The sequence below is a fragment of the Fringilla coelebs genome (assembly GCF_963513975.1).
Source record: "Fringilla coelebs genome assembly, chromosome: 3".
Lineage (NCBI taxonomy): Eukaryota > Metazoa > Chordata > Aves > Passeriformes > Fringillidae > Fringilla > Fringilla coelebs.
The window spans coordinates 16,260,405-16,283,804 of NC_140030.1; the positions used below are offsets into that span (position 1 = coordinate 16,260,405).

The 23,400-nt window shown below is 38.3% G+C and overlaps 2 protein-coding genes across 6 annotated transcripts in view; both read left to right on the forward strand.

Annotated features, from left to right (window-relative positions):
* Window positions 1-2,823, forward strand: part of MBOAT2 (membrane bound glycerophospholipid O-acyltransferase 2) — an 86,178-nt gene extending 83,355 nt beyond the window's left edge. Inside the window, exons 12-13 of the mRNA XM_084202264.1 lie at window positions 1,441-1,592; window positions 2,069-2,823. Coding sequence (XP_084058390.1) covers window positions 1,441-1,592; window positions 2,069-2,291 — 375 coding nt within the window. The 3' untranslated portion in view covers window positions 2,292-2,823. The remainder of the gene's footprint in view (window positions 1-1,440; window positions 1,593-2,068) is intronic.
* An 8,595-nt stretch (window positions 2,824-11,418) lies between these two features.
* The window catches only part of KIDINS220 (kinase D interacting substrate 220), a 75,178-nt gene continuing 63,196 nt past the window's right edge, over window positions 11,419-23,400 (forward strand). For 3 of the 5 annotated variants that reach the window (XM_084203241.1, XM_084203244.1, XM_084203245.1), the window contains exons 1-4: window positions 11,419-11,555; window positions 12,700-12,764; window positions 18,812-18,961; window positions 23,215-23,313. In XM_084203241.1, the coding sequence (XP_084059367.1) occupies window positions 18,854-18,961; window positions 23,215-23,313 (207 nt within the window). In that variant the 5' untranslated portion in view covers window positions 11,419-11,555; window positions 12,700-12,764; window positions 18,812-18,853. The remainder of the gene's footprint in view (window positions 11,556-12,699; window positions 12,765-18,811; window positions 18,962-23,214; window positions 23,314-23,400) is intronic. The other 2 variants (XM_084203243.1, XM_084203242.1) reach the window with 2 other exon arrangements.

Sequence of the window (23,400 nt, forward strand, 5' to 3'; positions counted from 1 at the left end):
CATGTTTCCCATGTATCAGTCATAGGAAAAAAAGTAAAAAAGTATTTTCAGCTAGTAAAAAAGTATTTTCAGTTTCTGTATCAACAGGTATTTAATATTAACTAAGATATGTTAGAGCATATTTGTTATTTAACTCTACTAGCCTTTAACTGCAAAGTTTGGCAACACTGATCCACACTTTGTTCTGTTATGCCTAAGCATGTATCCAACTTATTTTACTGCCTTTAATCATTACAGATTTCATAACCGGGTGTTTACTAGTGGCAGCCATAGATATGTGTTAGAAGTTGTTCTCCAAGTCCTAAAATACAAGATTACAAGAAATTTTGTGAAGCTTCATCTGGGTTCTACAGAACTCAGGAACAAGTCCTTGCATGTGACCATAGGAATAACTAGAGGGAGATGGCAGAATGAAGGGTATGTAGCTAGAATTACTTGTTTGACTTAGCTTAACTAAGAAAAGACTGAGTGGCAATGTGGTATCTACGCGGCAATTAGAAGAAGAAGAAGAACTAGAAGGGCCAAAAAGGGTTTTTAATGCAAAGAATTAAATCAGCAGGAGCTAGCTTTGGATACATTCTTTGGAACAAGTTCTAAAGAAGCTGAGAGTTAAAGAGGCTGAACAGTGTACAGCTTTTCAGAGAGCACTGCTTCAGTGCAGGTGACTGGGAGGTGGCAACTGTGATATCAAGCTGGGGTCAAAGGCTGAATTGAGCCCATCTTGGTTTGTCAGCACCGAAGACAGAGTGTGAGCAAGGATAGCAGTTCAGTCAAAGGAAGGAGAGGCAAAGATTTACCTATGTCATTATAATTGTAGACTTAAATAAAACTGGACCCAACCCTGTGTGGGATTTGGATTTGAGCTTTTTAAATACTTCTGGTATTCAATCTTTTGAGCAGAATTTTAGAATAAAAGAAGATTCAGCATAGAAAATTGAACAATTTTACAATAATCCCACTTGATAGAAGTTAAGACTCCTGAAATACGTAATTAGAACTGATATTTTGCATATTCTGATAGAAACCCTACTTGCCTTAAAATATATTTTATTAACAAGTATATAAAAATGGCTTACTATGTAGAAGCTTTTGTCAGAGACTCTGGCCTTCACTTACTCCAACCCTCTATATTTACAGTATGCCTTGATAGAATACAATTTCTGCCTCATTCATACAAGCAGTGCAAATTTGCATTGGATTTAGGGTAGGATTAATTTATTTAAATTCTGTTTAAATTGATAAATGCTCAAATTCCCATGCTGAATGAATTGCAGTGAATTTGAACCAATTCTTGTTGAAGTTGATGGGCATTTTGAATAGTTCAAAGATATTTGACCAAACTGTAGCATGTAAATTCATCCTATGACTTTTTTGTCAGTGCAACAAACTGACCTCTCAAGGTTTATTCCTCAGCTAACTTAGTATTACCTGCTTTTTCAGATAAGAAACAATATCAGACACTATTTTGTTCAGTCTCCTGCTGTTAAACTATGTTATGATATTGTGACATGGATGACAACTCAAGTAGCAATAAGTTACACAGTCGTGCCATTTGTACTGCTCTCTGTAAAACCCTCTCTCACCTTTTACAGGTAAGCACATTCTACCTGTTTCCTTTTCTTTGACTTGGAGTAGAATTTTCAGTGGCAGAAGATTTCTGAAGCTATTTTAGTGATACAATTCTAAGATTGATTTGTAGCTCAGCAAACTGTATTTCTAGTGCTCGAACAGTGTCTTTTGTGTTGCTCACACTTTCCTGTCATAACAGACTTATTTTTCAGGGGGCATAACAGACTTATTTTTCAGGGGGCAGGATACCTTTGAAATTACTATTTGCCCTTGAACTGTTTTGTAGAAAGACTAAATATTGACTTCCCACAAATAACTTGTGAAAAAAGTTGAAAGCAGACTTCTGTTCACTTTATGCAGTCCTAAATAATGTGAGGGAAGACTTAATTTCTGATTTTCCCCTTATTTTACTTTTCTTAGATAAAATACTAATGTTTTAAAGTACTTCTGTTAGAGTGGTCAGAGTTTCACTGATTTATTATTTCTGTTTGTTTTTTAGCTCCTGCTATTTCTGTCTTCATATTGCCAGCATCCTAGTGTTGTTGGTATTTCCATTGAAAAGAACTCAAAAAGGAAGTAAAAAGCATGAAAGTGTCCAGCCTGTGTGGTCCAGAAAGCTAGAAGAAGAAAGTCTTTTGCAAAAGAACAATTATTCCACAACAAATAATAGTTTCAGTCAGAAACAAGAAATAACCTGCAGATATCAAGCATTAAAACAGTGATTGAGGAAATACTATGATGAATATATTTTGTATGTTTTCAGAAACCCATTTTTAGCACCTTTTAAAGGGGTTTGTATTTGTTTGCAAAGATATTTAGTAAGACAAGAATGCATTACCTAGGAAAATCACATACAATAGCAAGACTGGAAACAAAACAAATTAACCCCTCCCATGCCATGTCCCTGTGGGTCACGCCTTATATGAAGATATTACCATTACTTCAATGGGCACTCAGGACTTGCAACGTATGTCCATAGGGTCATATGTGTGCCCTTTGCTGAATGTACGTTGTGTATCCCAAGGCACTGATGGGGTGGAATAAAATTGTGTCAGTCTAGGATTAACAAATGGAAATTAATTTTCCAACTGAATGACTTGCCTTAAACCCTCTATTTACTGAAATATTGTTTCTAAGTGGGTATTTCAAGTTTGATTTTATGCGAAAAGTATTTCAAATATGTAACACTATGTGCTATAAAGAAGATAATGAGAGGAAATGCAAAGTCGCTAGAAGACTTTGGAGTCTTTCAAAGGGAATTGCAATAAGCATCTCAGTATTTGGAGGGTTTTCTTATCTCAAACTATTAGAGTACATTACAGAACTGTAAACATTGATGCCAAATTATAGTTAGGTTTCTTTAATAAAGAATATAATTACTCTGAATGGATTAAAATGGCCCTTCTGAATGGATTAAAAACACCTGAAGATATTCCTTTTCCATGGTAAGCTGGTAGCTGATAACTCTAATGTAGATTTCTTTTACTTTAAAAGTACCTAAACCCAATAATACACTGCCAAGTGGGCATTGCAGCCAGAGGGGGAAAGGCAGCCACAAGGCACAGAAGACAATGTGCAAGCACTGGGATTTCAATGAAAGTGTGGTTTTGCCCTTAAATACCATTGATACTTGTTCTAGAATAGAACTGTTTTACAAAAAGCAATTTTTAATACTTAAAGTTATTTTGAATTTTCAGGCATCAGTTAGTTCATGATGCTTTCAGTATAAAATAGCAAAATTACCTTGTAGCTCCAGCACATAGGTAGTCAAACAAGAAATGACTATCACAACCAATTTCTGTATGCTTGATAAGTGATAAACCTTTATCCAAAGAAGTGTGTGAATTTGAGGAAAAGCTTTTTCTTTGAATTAGAATTTTAGATGCAAATTTCATGTCATATTTCTGGGTAACATAATGGAAGAAAGAAATCCTTCAGAATATCTGACTGTCTGAATTATGGAAGTGTAATTCCATAAATCAAGGAAACAGTGTAGTGGTTTTATCTATTTCCAATCATTTATTGTATGATGGTTAGTGCTAGAGTACTACTGTTAAAGGGCTACATTTTAATTGCATATATTATGTATTTTCATATAATTTTTTAAAGTAAACACAAGATGTTTATCCATGTGGGGTTTATTCTTAATTTTAAATCAGATATAAAATAATACCAGAGAAAAATAATGCAGCTGGTTGATTAATAACTAACAAATGATTGAGAAAATTTTGTCATAATATTTTGAAACCTAAAGTTTTCATCAAATATCTAGCTCCAGTTGGATGAGTATTCTTAGTGCCAGAAGTGCAATGATGGTCCTCAGCTTTGGGGATATTGCCACACTAAAATCATCACCGTATTCCCTGAAAAACCAGACCTTGAGTTAGGTCAGAGTTGTTTCCTTGCTGTCATAACTCTCTGGCCCTTGGCTCCTTGCCTAAAACTCCAGGAGGAAGAGAACATAACTTCCCATATATCTAGGTTAGCACTAATTAATCTATTCAGAAAGGGGGAACTGAATATGAAATGAGAGTGGATGAGTCTGTTTAGATGAGAACGGATGTTCATTGTTTTAATGACAGCTGTATTATCTTTTAGATAAAATAATCTGACTTCTAAATCCTTACTTTGATTGCCCAGGTAGACTTCCCCTTACATGGGGTTGTGGTTGTCATACACTTCTTTGACACCACATTATGGTTTTATTTTTGTTAATAAGGAAGGGTATCCTAGTTTATTTGATCATCCTTGTTAGATACAGAATCAGGAAAGACTTCTTTTTGTGTTCTGCACTTGAAGGGACACTTACATAAAAGAACAAATTAGATTTGCACATTTCTGGGTGGGTAAGTAGAAATAGGGTTGATTCTTTCAGCATTTGTTACTCTTGAACTTAAATTCATCTTATTAGTACAGTCTTAAAATCTATTTTTAAAAAACACTTTTGGATTCCAGTACAATGTGCTTTTTTCCTATTTATGTTCTCGTACTCTTGATTTACTGTTTTGGCATGTGTGCCCATGTGTGCTGTGGAGGCTCACTAATTCTTCGTAATGAAATATGGAAACGGTTGTAAAGGCTCCCAGCAAATAAGGTTTAGGGTAGTGCAGACTGGTACTTTAATGTGAGTGAATTCAGAGGTGAGTGCAGACTGGTACTTTAATGTGAGTGAATTAATTTTGTTCAGAAGTTTTGTATGTTGGGAAGTTGAAACAACTGAGAAAATACATTCATACTTTCATTGAGCACAGGTGGCAAAATACAGGTTTTAAAATTGGACCCAACTTTCTTCATGATTTGAACTCACTTAGTAACTGCAACACAAGAAAAATATTACAAGTAATTCTGCACAGAATTTAAGTATAGTGTCCTAGGATTTACCCTTTAAATGCCAATGTTAAATATAAAAGTACTTTAAAAATCTGCTCTTCACAAGAATGAATTCTCCTGGGGACTATGGAAAGAACTGTTTTATTTTAATGGCAGCACCCTGATTTTAGTCAGACTGGTGTTTTGATGTTTCTTTCCCTCTGCTTTACTTATTTTCTGCCTTGCTATCACACTGGATCCTTTTTATCCATTTAATCAGAAAGTCAAAAGCAGCCAGCCCCAATGCTTTAGATAATTTTGAGGTTTTACACACATCATTTGATAATACTGAATTTGAAAGGATGGAAGTGATTTCTATTGCTCTTCCTAACAAAAATTGTAGAAAGTATATTTCCTATAAATGTTTTGGACATGAAGGAAACATGGTTTTAAAAGTATTCTTTCCCTTATTAAATGATGTATATCCAAAAGGTAAAAGTGTCTCCTGTATTGCAGATCAGCACACTATGAAAAGTAAATGCAACATATCATTCATAATTTTATGGTGCTTTACAGATATTTGCCTATTGTGAACAGTTCATTCAGGCACTTAATGAGTTAATTTTAGTAAATGCAGTCACCCAAATAGTAACTATTTGTTTGCTTAACATTTTTTAACTTTTATGATTCTGTATTAATGAGAGAGATATGTATTACATATTTAAATAATACTTTCAGTGGTGCCCACTACTGTTGTAATCAAAAAGGCTTTGTTTTGCAGTTACAGATATGCCCTTCTTACAAAGGAAATGTATTCTTCCCTGGCCATTCCTTAAGTTGACATGTAGACGAGATTTCAGTAATTTGTGACATTTGAAGATGTATTACATGTAAAAATATTGGTATGCATTTCAATATGTTCTTGATTACAAATCACACTTTAGTGAGAAGACCATGAAGAGACCTTGGTATATTCCCTGCTCTACACTGACATACGGTGTAAGTTTTACCAATATAGTAAATTATTTATTAGAGAAATTTTACACTTTAAGAGCTTGTTCTCTTTCCCCCCAGGGGAATAAGTAATATTAATATAAATGCTAGGCTTCTATGACAGGATGCACACTAGGTAGTTTTGCCTCTTTTGATGGCATTGATTTGGATAGTGGTAAAATGTCTTTTGATGCAGAGGAGATGGTTGAGATCATCACCTCCTAATTCATATCAAAAGTAATTTTAACAAAATCTAGATTTTTTTTCTCTCAGAAGCTTTGCAAACAAGTTGTTGACAATTTGTTTAAATACATGATCAAATGTGTCTTCATGTTTGCATCAAAATGTGTAACTTGCTTATATGTAAACTTTCACATGTTCAACTTTATAAGTTGGCCTTGAAAGATAAAGAAATTTAAAAGCACAAGTTACTGTAATTTAGGCTTTCATTTCCCTTATCTTTAATTCTTTCACTTTGTAATTCTCATTGAATTCTGAAATCAGGCTTGAGAATTTAATTTTCATTGAAAAGTTTGAAATACTACCATCTATGTAGAAAAGTGATCAGTGTTAGAAAAACAGATGGAAATAAATTTAGGGATTTTAATATGATGCAGACTATGTATAAAAAAATACACATTAGTTCTGTGCTGATTCATGATAGCATTTCACTACATGATTGACCTTTATGTATTTATTTAGGTCCAGTAATACTCTGAACTGCACTTGGTGTATTTTTAAATTTTCCTGTTTAAAAATCAATTGACAATAAGCACTTCAATAAGTATTTAAATGCTACTCTGAATAAGTAAGCAGGCACTTTAGTGAACTGAGCCTACTCTCATAAGATTACCAGATCTGTCTGCGTCTCAGCTAGTTTGTGCTGTCCATCTTCATCCTCAGAGTCTTGGTAGAAAAGGATGGCAGTGGAGAAGTCTCTGGTCAGAACATGTCCCATCTGTGCTGGAAGGGTTTGTCACAGCTCCCACGGGGAACTAACCCTGTGTGCAGAGCTTGGCAAAGGTTCTACTTGCTTGTGACCCAGGCTGCAGCTGCTCTGTACTACATCTGGCTGGATTTTTGACATGTTTGCTGTCTTAATCTAGACATTTTGCAAACACCATGAAATCCAGGCATCCACAAAGTCACCCTTCAAAGTTACAATTACAAATACTGCAACACTTGTTTATTATGGTCAAAGCTAAATGAAAATAAGATTTCTTAAAAACTTATTTCAGGATGGGCTTTTTGTTGGTTTTTTTACAAAATCTAACCATCAAATGTATCCATTTTCATCACATTAAATATTTGAACCACAGTTTTGCTCAGTTTAGGTATACAAATGTGCAAAAGCAAATGTTGCCACTTTATCATCATTTGTGTCTTAGCTGTGTGTCCAGTGACTTAGACCTGGTCTTGGTTGTAGATGGTTTTAGATTTTCTGAACCTATGTGCATATCCATATAAACATTGCATAAATTTTGAATTGAAAAACTGTGTTACTTCAGACTGAGATCTGAGGTAGGGCTACTTCTGGAGGAAGGTTTTTGTCTTGCTAGTGACTCAGTCTAGCACCTTATTCCAAACAAACCTCTTGGCAAAAGAGACCTCTGCACAATCTTCTTCCTTCCTTTTGTTCTCTAAGGGGGAGGTACCCCAGGCTGGATTTTCATTTGGGTTTCACTATAATATGTCGTATGAATTGATAGCTGGGGTCCATGCTCTAGCCAGATTAGACTTGAAAACTGGGACAGTGTGATCCAAAATAAAAAAAAATAGAGAAAGTGGGGTGCCTAGAGATTGGTAATCAGAAAGTGCAACACTGCTTATTAAAGGTGCAACAATTAGTACAATAAGTTAAGGAGTATTTGCCTATGCATCTTTTGCCTTTCTCTGTGTTTTTCAGTTCTCTTTACATCTTTTCTTTGTACCTTCTTTTGTCCAGTGGTGTTGACTATTTCTGTGGAGAATCTGCTGACGTGTCTTACTGTGACAAAGGTGTCAAAATGCTACAATAGTAATTAGGTAGTTACTCTTAAATCCCAGACCTCAGATGTGTTCTAGGTCAGTTAGAAGAGAACATTCAAAATGTATTGGATGAAAAATAGTGTAAGATGGGTAATATAGCATTATTCAAAGATGTTGTAATAAGTTATTCAATTTATGAATTTAAAATATGGAACTTTATTATTTCCTGCCTTGGTTACACATTCAAAGGAATAGTTTTACCTCAATGCAGAAGTAGTTATGCCTCCAACCACCCGTATGTGAAGGTGCGAGAACACCCCTAAAAGTGGATAGCTACAGTATTCCTAAATTTGCCTTTCCTGGTTCAGATTATAATACATTGTCAGTGAATTTCATTTTTATTATTCCAAAATATATATTTTTTAAAAAGTGTTATTTTTCAACAGATCCATAAACTAAGTGTTGGTGTATGGTAAAATTAAAATACCGCTGTTAGTTACACTGTGATTGTGATATTTTAATAATTACTTATTTCTAATTTGTCTCAGCAGTGCTGCAGAAGCAGCATGCTGTTATGTTTTAAAGGTGTTTTTAACTTGCCTATAAATGTTCTTTTCTAATTTGTGTCTTTAAATCTGATTAAACTGTAGTTTAAAAAAAGTGAACTTGTTTTTCTAAATTCTTTGGTGTCTGTCTTTAATGAGTGGTGAAGAACAAAATTATTTTAATGCAGTTTCTCCTCTTAGATTGCTAAATATACAGTGCATGCATTCACATTGTTATATGGAATGTTCTAGTTCAAAATTGCATTTATTTAGTTTGTTTTCTAGAGCTTATATACAGGTATATGTCTATAATTATTTTTCAGTAGAGCTAGTAAACAGAATTTTGAGTCTCGCCTCTTGTTACTGGGGAAAGGTGCTTAAGCAATTTAAACCCTCCATCTCAGAGTATATTGCTACCTGATGAGCACTGCTTCTGGATATGACAACTGGGGTGGTTTTAGCTTGAGAAATGAAAACCTCATAACTGAGACATCAAATTCAGCTTTGGACAAGCTGTTGCTTTAATTGCTGATTCCAAAGAAGCAGGGCTAAATGGGTACCATACATGCACATTTTTTTTCTTTTTGAAACTCAGCTACCAGGACTCTGATAAGGCAGTTTTTGTTGGCTGGTGACAGTATGTCAAAGCTGGCTGAGCCTCCTGGACCTGCAGGTTTTTACCATGTGAGCTTAAATTGTTGGAGAAAATAAAAGATATTAGGTGTCACTGCTAAAGAGGGGCTGTTTCCATCACTTCCTGTCGCACACTGAAGCATTTTCTCTCTGTGCTTAGAATTCTCTTTTAGCAAGTGGTATCACATGAGATGAAAATATTTGCCATTCCAACACAAAGGACTACAGATGATATTTTAGAAGGTCTGGTGTTGCAGAAGTTAGACTGCAATGGAAACTGCCTCCTCAAATACACATTCACAACGGAGTCAGTCAGGAGTATGAAGTATCCTCGTGAACTAAACATTGCTGCATTTAATGAAAAAGTAATTTGAAGAGATTAAACTAAAACACAGCTTTCTGCTACTAAGTGTTGTAAATTGTTGCTGCACAGAAGGAGTCATAATTGAGAACATCCTGGAACCAGCAGATATTTTCCTGTGCCCGTAATTAACTTAGTTCCATCTCAGTAACTTCCTAATAACATGCAGGATGTTTCAGTACAGCATACAGAAGTAGTTCTAGGGGGAGATGTCTTCAGCCTGATTACTAGGTGAGAGTTGGAGATCTGTCCAGAGTTTGGCAGCATCTTACAGCTCTTCCTAAGGTGGTCATATATAGCACTAAAGGACTTATTTCTCCATGGGGGTTGCACATGATCTTTCCAAACTGAATAAATAACAATTGCACCATGTTTCACTGCCTGTGTGAATTAGTCACTGGTGGGAAAGCGTAGGATAAAATTTAGAGGAGCACAAGCATGTCAGGAGCTGGATCCATCTGTAGCAAAAGTGGGTGATAGTGAAGGACCATACAGAAAACTGCCTTTTCTGCCTCCACACTCACAGTGTTTGTACAGTTCCTTTTTATGCACGAGGGAAGTAGCTACTGTTTCTGTCTGAAATTTGTAACTACATGGTGAGAATACAGCAAACACCTGATGGGTGGGAACACTGTGGTATGGGAAGAAGGATATGGGTGATGGGAGATAATGAAGTGAGATACTAATACATTTTTGTATAAAGTGTGAAAAAAGAGTAATATCTTGAAAGGGTTTCAAAATCTATAAACCTTAAGAGGCTAACACAGGCAGTCTTGTCAGACTGTGGTTTCTCTTAGGTACACAAGATTATATGGGTGCCTGAAGCATTAGAACCACTCTTCCTTGAGTAGTGGCCCTTGTGCATATGTTCAGGTGGCACAGAGAGCCCTTTCCAGCCCCACACTAACTGCAGGGACTCATCCTCCATTTGTTCACATTTCATTTCTGCAAATAAGTGTAAAGAAGGAGAATGTATTTTATGGTCATAATTTTTCCGTTTTTCAGATGAACCAATATTTTGGTGCAAGATGAAGTGGATTTAGCTTTTGAATTTCACTGCTTGTGCCTTTGCTTTGTGTTAACAACTTTAGAGCAGGTAAGGAATCTGTATATTTTATCAGGGTGTGAATACTTTAAGGTCATTAGAGAATTCTTGCTTAAAAAAATGAGGAAAGCCTTTGCTGCATGGTTTCTGATTTATAAGTATTTGGGGTATAGAGGAAGGCCTGTCAGATGTTTCTTTAAGAAGGAAACAGTCATGGCTCTTTACTGAGATTGAAGAGCTCAGGGTTGTGAAGAATTATATCAATGCTTTGACCCTTGAAACTCAGTAACATTAGAAATAAGCAGTACTGTGGGAACTATGGCAACTTCCCTAGAGAGCCGGTTCCAGTGCCAACCACCCTCCGGGTGAAGAACCTTTTTCTAATATTCAGCCTCAACCTCCCGACTCAGCTTCTCAGGTCCTGTCACTGTCACCACAGAGAAGAAAGAGATCAGTGCCTGCCCCTCCTCTTTCCCTCATGAGGAAGTTGTAACTGCAGTGAGGCCTCTCCTCACTCTTCTCCACACTGAGCACGACCAGTGACCTCAGCCTCTCTCCGCATTTCCTCGGCTCAAAGCCCTTCTCAACCTTCATTGCCCTCCTTTGGACGCTCTCTAAGAGCTCAATGTCTTTCTTATATTGTGGTGCCCAAAACTGCCCCCAGGGCTCAAGGTGAGGTCCCTTTCCGCGGTGCCGCTTTCCAGCTTCGGTCCGTCCGTACATCAGGCACCAATTGTTCACTACCCTTTCCCCCCCCTTTTTTCTAACAGAAAGCACCCGGCGGGTAACTGCTGGTGGCTCTGCAGGGCGTTGCCACTCTCTGGGCTACCCAGCGCTGCGCTCCGGCTCAGCCAAGGCCGCTCCGCTCCGCGCCGGGCCGGCGGTGCCGCGGCGCTCCCGGGCAGGGCCGTGCCTGTGCCCGCCGTTGCCGCCGCCCGCGGCGATGGGCGCGGCCGGAGCGGGCGGAGCCGCCCCCGCGCGTCACGGCCCGGGCGGGCGGAGTGCGGTGGCGGAAGATGGCGGGCGCCGCCGGGCCCAGCTGAGAAGCGCTCGGGGCCGCCGCCTCCCTCCGTGTCAGGCTCCTGCTGGGCCCGGGCAGCCGCCGCAGGGGCCGAGTGCGCCCGGCCGTAGGGTGAGTAGCGGCGGGAGGAAGGAGGGGGATACGGGCCGGCCGCGGAAGGGCAGGGGAAGGGCACGGGCTGTGGGGGAGGCGCTCCCGCTGCCAAACAAAGGGCGCGGCGGAGCCGCTTCCCGTAGGGCCCCGGGGGAGCGCTGGGCTCGGGCGGTTCATGGTCTCCGTGGCTCGCGGGCCCGGTCCCCTCACGCCCCGGTGCCCTCAGTGCAGGACCGCGGGTCGGGAGCGGCGGCGCGCCCGCTCCGCTCTGCCCTGGGCATCGCGGGGCCGGTGGTGCCGTGTGCGGGGCGGACCGGGCTCGGTGTGCGGGTGTCGGGGGGCAGCGCCCCGTGGGTGAAGCGTTCTGCAGGTGCCGCGGGCACGGCCTGGCGTCCCTGTCACCCCTGCCCTGGGGGTAGAGGATCCTCTTGTACGGTGTTTCTCTCTTGTTGGCTTGGAAGGTAGATAAGGGTTCGACTCGTCAGGAAAGTTTTTGGCATCTAGCTTATAAGGTAAAGAATAACAGACTGACTGAGGATGGGAGGGACCTCCCCAGGTCATAGGGTTCAGTCCAGACAACAAGAGTGGATCTCCCGGACCGTGCCCAGCGGGCTTTGGTGTGTCTCCAAGGAAGGAGACTCGGCAGCCTCTCTGGGCTACTTGTGCCCGTGCTGGGTCACCCTCTCAGTAACAAATGTTCAGAGAGAGACTCCTTTGAATGCAGAGAAGGGCAGCGAAGCTGGTGAAGGGTCTGGAGCACAAGTCCTGTGAGGAGAGGCTGAGGGAGTGCGGGGAGTGTTTAGCCTGGAAGAGAAGGAGGCTCGGGGGTGACCTATCACTTTTTACAGCTACTTGAAAGGAGTTTGTAGCCAGGTGGGGATCAGCCTCTTCTCCCAGGTAACAAGTGATAGGGCAAGAAAGTGTAGCCTCAAGCTGTGTGGGAGGACGTTTGGGTTGGATATTAAGAAGACTTTCTTGTCAGAAAGAGTGGTTAGACATTGCAATGGGCTGCCCAGGGAGATGCTGGAGTCACTGGCCCTGGAGGTCGTTAAGGAAAGACCACTTAGTGCCATGGTCTAGGTGACATAGTGGTGTTCAACTGCAGGTTAGACTCAATGATTTCTTAGAGGTCTTTTCCAGCTTAATTGATTTTGGTTTTCAGTTTCTGCCCATTGCCTCAGATCCTGCCACAGGATATCTCTGGAAGAGTAGCAAAATGTCTTAAAGGTAATGGCGCTTTGCATGTATGCTTAAAAATTGGTTGGAAAATTGATTTCCTCTCTATAACTTTTGATAAAGGATTAGTGGTGGAATAATGCAGTAATATGTCTTTTGCTGGAAAAGTATTTGAATTGTTACCTGATTAATTACCTGCCATTCCTCCCCCCATCAAATAGTAAGGAAATGGGCAGAAAAAGAGAATATCTTTTTCTGAGATCAGAACATGTAAGAAAAGCCATCTTTTTGTCTACTGGATAACTACCTATTCTTTGTTCTGTCACAATGTTTATTTAAAATAATTTGGTTATTAAGAAATTAATATCTGCTTTAAATTCTATGTGACCACAGCTTATGAAATGGTGCCATATTAGTTTAAAGTTCTACATCACACCATTCACTCTTTTTAAGTGGAAACACTCCAAAAGTTACCTAATTTTTTTTGTCATATAACTTGTATCTGTGACTAACATACCCTTGGTTTTATGATACAGAGAAACGTGTTGGCCATATGAGAATGTGTCAGATGACATTGCAGACGTTCCTGTACTTTTGTGTATTTTGTACAGGTTTTGACAATTGATTTGTGTTGGTTGGTATAATTTTAGGAAACCCATTAATATTGGTAACTTTCTGTTTGCTTTCTTTTATCTGATGTATTTAAAACCTGAAATAGTGATTTGTAGGACTGAGCACCTTGTATTTTGTTTAGGAATTGAATTTTGTCTTAGAATTCAGATGTTCTTAGCAATATGTTACTGTTCATTGACCATATTTAAATTTTGTCCCAAAGGTGGACAGATTTCTCTGATAAAGTATTAATCCTGTTGTCAGCTACTTCACACATTATTTTAACTGATTTTTTTAACCAGGGTGGAACATAGGCATTTCTGATAGTTGCTGTCATCTGACAACCAGCCCTGAATTTTAAATATAGATTTAGATCTTTCCCGTCTTTTATATGTAATCCCCAGCCTCTTTTGTTTTATTAAAACTCAACAAAAAATCAATCACTACAATATTTGGAAATGGCCATTGCCTTGAGTGCATAAGGTAGTAAAGAAGGACTTGTGTGTTTCCAATTTGTGTGCAGTTTTGATGATTACAATAGAGACCTCCTTTTATGCAATTTTTTTTAGTTATATTAGTTTCAGGTTTCAAAAGAAGAATGTCTGTCTGTCTAGCTGTGGTTCACTTTTTGTGTCTTCTGATATTTTAGAGTTACATATTTTTGTTCTTCAAAAAATAAGGTAATTTAAAAAAAAATATTCTCACCTGAATAACAGAAATGTGGTTAAGAGAAGTAGAATAAATATTCCCAGATGAATAGGGAAAAGCAGAAATGCAGCATAAGGTCATTAGTCACACTGGAATTTCAGACACTGGAGAAGAAGTGTGGGTGTAGACTACTTATGGAAACTTAGATTTGTTATTTCTCTCTGACTCTGGATATCAGAAATTAATATTTTTAGAGACTTATTTCAGCTGTTCTGAAAATTTCTTCTTTAAACAGAATCCTGATTGACTTAGTTCCAGTAGAAAGAATATTTTAAAATATTTGCCACTTCATGTGATGCCTGACTTTTGATTTCTTCATGTTTAGGAAATATATAAATTTAGGAAGGGATTACAATAAGGTGTCATAAAGGCTGGGCAATGCTTGTGTTAGTAAGATTCTGTATGCTGTAATTAAAGGTGATGTTTCAGCATGGTTTTCATTTCTTTATGCCATCATAAAGCATAAAAACGTGTGAGAGTATGAAACTGGCTTATGTTCATTTTTTCTAATAAATTTCTTGCATACAATTCTTATGTTTTACCTTTTTTAAGTTTTAAATTGAAAAGATGGCATTTTCAGTTCTTAGGGTGAAATGCTGTGCATTTACACATTTGAGTTGTACGTGCTCAGATTTCAGCACCATAGTAATTATTTCCTTTTATAGTTAGCTGAAGGATGTGCCACAGTGTTGCATGTTGGGAATGTGGCTTTTGTGTCTGGAAAAGGAAGGAGGCATTAAAAAGTAGGCGACAGTTTTTTCATTGTACGATGAGAAGTACGAATTTAATGTCATAACTATCTTGACTTTTTCATTTTTGTTTTCAATAGACATTGTCAATAATGCTAGAGTTGTTGACCAGCTTTGATATTTATTCATAAAAGATCACTGTTTGCACAATTAAAAAAGCCTGTGCAGAAGATCTATGTAAAAATTGTGATAGTTGGAAAATTTACTGGGTAATATTTCTTATATAGTTAGGAACTCCGAAGAGGTTCTGAGAATACATAAAATACCTGCAGATTTGAGTTATCAGGACCTCTGCTGTCAATACTGGTGCTATTGGGAGAAACTATTTTTTTTTAATTGACACATTTTTGCAGTCTTTCCAAAACAGTGATAATGTGTGTCTGCTTCAGCTCAGGATGCAAGAGCCTTACAAAAACAGGTTAATCCCTGTGCAAGCATTGCCTTCACCTGAGTATTTGTGCGCTTCATATGATTTCATAGTTCTTGGTGTGTTGTTAGTTTTGTAAAATACCAGGATTTGCTGCCCAAGGGCATTGTGAGATTTCCAAGCTTGAAAGTTTGGATTGTGAATGAACAGCAGGTTTTTGCACTGGAAATTAGCTCACTTAGGTGGGAGAGAAAAATAACAGCATTAATCCTTATTGGAAAGGGGATTGGTTTCCAAATAGAATCCTGGTTTTAACTGAAATTTTTGTTACAGGTTGTGAAAATACTTCTGCTGTGTCAAAGAAAGTAATTGTGTTAATTGAGCAATTAAGGACCATTTATGTAGAGGATGTTCTTGAATTATGCTGGTTTTGCACTGTATTTATGAAATTTGGCAGGGATTAAGTTCTCATCCTTTAATTTGGTCAAGAGTAAGCCTTAGATTTTTTTTTATTCCAGGGTTGTTTGAAAGCTGTATGAATATATATTTCAGGAGCTTTTTGCATTAGAGGGACCAGATTAGAATTACTTCTCTAGCCAGATACTGTTCCTCAGAGTCTTACTTCAGTTTTTATGATTATTTAAAAGAAATCTGAAGCATTGGAAGAAATCACACTTTAGTGACCAGCACACCTATGAACTTTGAGTACAATGCCTGATTTTCGTAGCATAGTAACACACATTTTGTTTAATGAAAAGCTGGACTGTGACTGCATTCAGCTGATGTTGAGTTGCTGTCATGAGTGTATCATGAGCAGACCCAGTCAGGCTTATTTTGGCAATGTTCTTTGTTCTTGGTAGGGAAGAAATAAAGCAAAGTTTCCAAAAACCTTAATACCACCATTTAATTTTTTTTTTTTTTTGTTTCTGAAGTGGTGGGGAGAGTTTTGTTTGTTTGGTGGTGGTTGTTGTCTCTAAACTGTGCTTTCCTAATGCCCTCCAGTGATGTTAATCTTTAAGATGCTCTAAGAAGCTTGCCTGAATAAGGGCAAATAAAAGCATGAGTATATAAAATGCATAATTACAGTATTTGATCTTGTGATTCTTGTTTTTATAAAAGACTGTTATTAATTCTAAGAAGGGGATGTTATGTGACAGTGAAGCATAGGGGACAAGAAATATTAATATTCTTGGACATGTTTCACTGGTACAGATCTTTTATGATTTATAAAAGTAATATTAACATGGAGTTTATAAACACATCTCTTGATGTGTTCATTGGCATCAGGTATTTTGCTGTTAGTCAGAGGTTTAAGATATCTCTAAGGATTCAGCTCTGCATGGAGGCAGAAGCTGCACTGTTGCCAACTGGGATTTCTGAAGCAGGATGCTTATCTACAGTGCAGCAGGGCTGCCTCTGCCTTTTGGAAATATGCCCATAGGGAACATCAAGGGAAGAATCTTACTCTGAGGAAAAAGCAATGCTGAATACTTTTTCTTTCCAGACTAGCTAAGAATTAATTGGTGAAGTTTGGATAGCAACTGCAGAGTATAAATCATTTGGTGAGACATTTTTAGTCATGTTTTGAGGATGTTCTTAGTACAGTTTTCAAATTTAGTATATGGTATGGAAAATAGCGTGGGGATTGAAGGTGCAGCTACAGGAGAGAAGCTGGGAGACAGCACAGGAAAAACACAAAATGCCTGTGGTGGCAGTGGAGCTAGCGGCAAATCACATTTAATGGATTTTTGTTGTCATATGTAAAAAATAATTGGAGGAATACAGATGTATGTGCATATCTAATGTCATTTTAGGTGCCTGAGAATATCTGAGACACCTGCATAGGGCTGTAAGATGCTGCTGTAGGCTGTAAGGGAGGTGGGCTGTCCTGGACTGGCAGTTGGATACCAGGCAAGATACTACATACTTTCCTGGTGTTTTTAGTGTCTGAAATGGCAGTAGTAACCAGTGTGTCCACACTGAGTCAGTAAAATTGCTATTTCTTTTCAAACCTTTCATATTTTGTGTGGATTGATGGGTTTTCTGTTTTTAAGTTTGCAACCTCTCAATTGGCTCTTCCTCCTACTGAAAAACTGGAGACAAAAATACAGCACCACTGTTGTGTTGCTTGCTCCCTTTGATGGTAATTTAACTGTACGGTAAACGTGACAGACCTTTTGTGTTCTTAGTTTATTTATAGCTTTCTTGTGGGACAGACTGGCTGCTTGGGCAGTGCCTAGGAAAGCTGCTGCTGGGCTTTAAGTATCAAATATAGATTTTTTTTTTTTTTAACTGGTTTTAGGTGTGGGTTTTAAACAATGTAGTTTCTTTTATCACTAGTCATTCATGTGCACCTGAATTTGATTTGCATGTACAAAGAGCTGCTGTCATCTTAACTGAGGTATTAACTGGCCTTATTTTGAAGAAGGCATTTCTGTATGTTGGTCATCTGATGGCTGCAGTGCTGTAGGTGAGCTCAGGTAGTATCTAACATACCTTGGCAACAATGTGTATGACTATATATACTTAGATGGTAAAGGAGAAAGGATGGTGTTACAGGCTATGTAAGCAATTTAAAGTGGAGCTGGATTATTTGATTTAAATCTCCGAATCTAAACTAACTTCCCTGTGCTAAGTACAGTGAAGTTCTTGCTGGCTTCCTCTCATCTCTTTTTTTCCACTTCAGTTGGAAACACAGAAAAATTCATTGTCTGCTTTGATTTGAAAATAAAAGTAAGAATATTTTCCTGGGAAGCCGCTACTCTTTGGCTTCTCCCTGGGAGAGAATGGCCCAAGCAGTAGGCTTTATTTATCAGTAAACTGGAGGTTTTCCTCTGCTGTTAGAAAAAAAGGCAGAGAGCATGATCATGTCAGCCACTGGTGAGTAGAAAGGTGTAAAGGGATGGTGGAGTCTTGTATTTAGCCCCATGACCTCTTCTGCATCCAGTGAAACTTAATTTTGACTCAGCTTCTGTCCCTGTGTGTGTGTAAATTTGGCACGGTAGTACTGGTGCTGTGAACCTACTGGGCACAGCTTTTTAGGAAGTCTGAAATGGTTCTTAGTGGCATGCCTTAAGAAAGAAAAACCTTTGCTGTCTTGCATATTAGAGATTAAAAACATAATCAGTTAACAGAAGCCGTGTTATGTTTGACTCTTGAGTTAACAACATGCCATCACATGCAGGCATGTCTGCATGAAGTTGGTGATAAATGATTTAGTAAATAGTGTTTCTCAGAGTTCCATGTGGCTGCAGTTTAGATAGCATCACTGTATTTTGTAATGCTGATTAGTCTCAGTGCTCTGCTTATACACATCAAGGGTAAGGATTATATTGCAAATAATTAGTATATATAAAGTATGTAGCATATACAGATATTCCTATAATGTTGTATTTACTTATGTGCATTCCATTCAAAATATTTATTTAGACAACACATAACAGAATAATTTCTATAATTTTCTAAGAACTAGGGAGAGTTAAGACTTTTCATGAAAACATAGTGCCTTTTAATGCACATCTCCAAGGTGTTTTGTTGAAGAGAATGGCAAGCATTTGTACCCAGCCAATAACTTATTAGCATATGCAATTCATGCTTTCTAATGTCAAATGTCATAGCTGTTACTTATGCTTTGCTGGTTTTTTTCCTTTCCTGAAATACAGGTAAGCTTTGTTATCTAGAAGCCCTTTAAATAGTGGGTGAAGATGGCGAGTCTGATGAGTCAGAGTCTGTTGACCTACGTAGAAGAAGGAAATGTTCCTGCTCTGAAAGCACTTCTTGAGAAATGCAGGGATGTTGATGAGAGAAATGAGGTAAGATGATTTTTTTAAAGGTCAGTTTCACATTGCAGCTTATTAGCTATAGAGTGAATAATTAGTGAGATCACGCTGGTTATTTAACATACAAATTTCAGTTTTGTTTTGAAGTGATTGCTTAGTTTGCATAACCTGAACACTGCGTGTTTAGTCTCTGACAGCACCTCAAGCATCTTTCATAGTGTTTGCTTTCAAGAGTGTTCTTCTGAGCTGGAAAATGCAGCTCTATCCTCATTTTGTGAATGGAGTTTATACCTGTATTTCTGTGACTAAGAATTGTTTCTTAGTTCACAGATCCAACTGCATATGCCGGGTTCATGTTGTGGTGAAACCTGGTATGATGATAACCCTTGCCTCATACCATGGTTTTCAGTCAAGAGATACTTTGTTATACAATGCAAATAAGAGCATGTATTGCAACTTACATGAGAATATGCTCATCTAGGTGAAAAAGTAGGTATCCAAGAGGTCAGTCTAAGAGTTTACCAGGAGTACACAAAAGTTGTGATACGCAGTAGGGAGTTTATATGATAGTTATTCAGAATCTGTTATTTTGATAGACATTTTAGATCTGCATAAGATGGAAAGAATATTTTTTTTGAAAGAAATCCAATAGCATATATTACTCAAACCCAAAAAGCATCATGCAAATGTGAAAACAATGTGCAGAATTTAGCCTTACTGTAGTTATTAAATCTGTTTTCAATTAAGATAGTTTTCTTTCATTGTTGGCACGTTCATTCCATGCTGTGCATGCACATATGCTGAGGTATTTCAGATGGGAGAATTTTTAAGTTTCTGAGCATACACATGAACCTCACCACCTGGCATGTAGCATATCTGAGAATGGGAATGTCTGTTTCCTCTGCTGGCAGTTCCTTTCAACAACATGGCCGAAATCAGACAGATCGTGTGGATTTTATCAAGTGTGACCACCTTCACCTTCTTTTCTAAATTTTTCTTCACTTATTGGTGGGACTAAATGTAGTCCTGGGTTTCATTAACTGCCTTTTTTGCAGAGATCATTTCCCCAATACCTATTGTTTTCAGTCTTCTTATCTGTTGCGTTGAAGAAGGTAATTTCTGCAGACAGACGTGTGTTGTTTGCATCAGTTTCAAACCCATTGTGGGCATGCTCTATATGCATAATGATAGGAGTTTTGTTTAAATGATAGCTCTTCCTTGGAAATCAGTGGCTTTGAGTGCTGTTCAGTTTCCAGCTTTGGACCTGCCAAGACATCTTTTCTTCTTGGGTAAAAAGAAAATACCAAATGGAGAGTGCCTTTGGAGATATAAAAAGATTGCTGGCAAGCTAAGGTTTGCTAATGCCAGGACCTCCCAGGCTGCAGTGATGTGTGACTTGGTAGGATCCTTTTTATCTTGAGTGTGGTCAGTTGCCAGAAAAGCTGGAATGTCCCAGTCAGTTTGTGTATGGATAGTTTTATTTCATTAACACCGTCAGTTTCAGTTAAGTGGGGCAAGTCTCAGCCTCTGTGCCTTTTCTCTGCACATCCTTCTGCTTGTGTGATTTTTTTTCTCTCTCATACCAGACACATGAATTAACAGCTAATGACAGATGTTTGCTTTGTGTGATGCAGTTTGATCCTAACAGCCTCCACTTTTCCTTGATGTGCCTTTCTTTCTGCTCTTGGTACTGAAGGAGCTTCTGCATGTTCAATTCTGAATCTTTTGTTCTCTCATGGACTGTGAGAGCGCTAACCTGTAAGGTGACACTACTAACTGATTTCCCCAAAAAGATGCAGGTGTGCTCCTTTATAATTTGGTTATACCAACACTTACACTGAGCTGTGATGTACAAATAGACAGTACTTGATGTGTGTGTGAGAAATATGGGCTTTTAGTTGTTGTGGAGTGTCTAGACTCTTGGAAAACTTTTGAGAATTAATCTGGCGGTCACAGGTTCAATAATTATCTTTTGTTTCTGTGTTGGTGAAATCTTTGTGATGGTTGCTAAAACCTTATAATGTTATACTTACATTTGAGAGTATTCTAACAAAAAGGGGAGGATGTTTTCAGTACCCCTATAGAAAATCTTCCATCTGTCTCAGAAAACTAAAGCCAGTCTGCAGCTGTATGACACTTCTTACAGAAGGGAATAATTTTATCATCCACAGCTTCTTATCCAGACATACTTTTATTTGGAATGTGTTATCCTTTTGTGTTACCTACTTGTGGAAGACAATCAGAGTGATAATAGTAACTGTTCAGAAGGAGGTGAGAAGAATGGTCAGACTAAAATAGGGGTTTTTATTTGTTTTGCCAAAGCATTGCTTGGAAGGGATCCCTGGATATTATCTAGTCCTGTGTCCTGAGGTGGGTTGGTTGGAGCCAGCTGGTGCAGGGCAGTCCCAGCCTGTCTTCACAAAGGCTCAGTGCAGTTCCCTCTGGACATCCCATCCTGTAGTCTGTGCAGTAAGGTTCCTGTCTGCCCAGCCCATCAGTGCCCTCTGCATAGCAGCACAAGCCTCAGGTGCATCAGCCACTCCTCCCAACTTTGTCCAGGCTGCAGAGGTGCTGTAGGAGCACTCTGTGCCATTGCCCCAGTCCTTCATGAAAGGGTTAAATAGGATCCCAGTATTGATTCCCTGCACTAACGACTGGCCTCCAGCTGGACTTTGTACTGCTGATCCCTGTGCTCTGAGCCCAGCGCTTGCAGCCAGTTTCAGTCCACCTCACTGTCCTTTTGTCTAGCTTGTACTTCATTAGTGTCCCTGGCTGTTGTGGGAGACAGTGTTGAAATCCTTGCTAGCTATGGCATAAACAATACCTCAGCTCTGCATCCACTGACCAGTGATCCACTGATATGTCATTACAGAGGGAAGAGGGGTCAGTCAGGATTTCTTAAATCACTTGGCATGTGTATTCCCAGCTTAACTTACATATCTTAAAGAGCAGAAGTTATGACTCTTTTCTCCTCCAAAGAGAGCTGTTCTTTTCTAAAAAGTAGCATTTTATTTTTTATTGATTTTTTGAGCATTTTAATACCTTTTTTTTAATGACCAGACCTAAAACTACTTCTTATTGATACAAAATATACTTTAGGATCTAAAAGCAATGGTGTCCTTTTGAATGTATACAATGTACAGTTATAACAGCATAAACTTACATGAGGGCACAACCTTTCCTTGTGAAAAATTACCTTCTAAATATAATTACGTAAGGAGCAGCTGATGGGCCAGAAAGCATTTTTGAAAGAATCCATGTATTTCTCTGATTCTGTGTGTGTAAAGAGCAGAAAGAGTCATCAAGTATCTTTAGCAATCATATTATTAATAGTTTCAGTTATGGAGATTAGTGATATTACTGTATTGTGATTCTGCATTGATTATTATTCTTTCCAGGGAAATTGCTGGTATATAGCTCCCAACATGTAGCTTTAGCATTATTAAGAAACTAGTTAATTTGAGTTTTCTGTATGGTGGAGAGAAAAAATAGATGCAAGGTCAGGAAAAATTCTCTTAAGTTTTTAAACATGTAATTAAGAAATTTACTGTAAAATTTAGCAAGTTTTACTTTTCAGCATACAGAGCAATTGTATCTGAGAAATTTGCTGACACAAAAGTAGGCTAATGGAAGGGTGACAGATTCTAAGTGACTTTTAAAATACCTCTGAAGGCAAATAAACCAGATTTTCTGTCTTTCATCTTCCCTGAGATGAGACTGTCTGCTAAAAACTCATGTTGCAGAGGACAAGAGTGATGACTGTATTTCCTATGCTGTGAGATAAAAGTGGGGTATATAACCTGACTATTTTTTCCAAGGCTTTAGCAACTGTTCCTCTAAATCAGTGTGCATGTTTTAATGGCCAATGTGGTTCCAAAGGTAGATATATTTCTTTATTAATTTTTTTCTGCAATGTGAATGAGTTACTCCAAGTTGTAGAGATGTAACACATATTGGAGATGTCTTCAGTGAAGAAATCATTCAAAAAGGTAGATATTTGATAATGTAACTTTTTTCCTTTTAGTAGCCCTTTTTAATGTCTGAAATGTTTGGGGGTTTTTGTGTTTATTTTTTAATCTCCTATGGGACAGGATTTAATAACATATTCTCCATATTTATTGCAAGTATGCGGTGTGGTTTCAACACCATTCCTTCTTACTACGTCTCAGTGGTAATTAAAAATGGAAACAATGTTGCTCTGTAGTTTCTGGGTTTTTATTGTGTGGGTATGTGTGTCATTGTCATCATTTCCCAATGCATCTATTTTCCTCTCACTTTGATTTCAGAATGGCCAGACTCCACTTATGTTGGCTGCTGAGCAAGGCAGTTTAGAAATTGTCCAGGAGCTTCTCAAGAAGGGAGCTAATTGCAACTTGGAAGATGCAGTAAGTATTAGTGTTTTATGTGATGGCACCTAACAGTGGAAGAAGAAGAAATTTCAAGGGGCAGGCAAAGAGAGGGTTAGTGTTGAG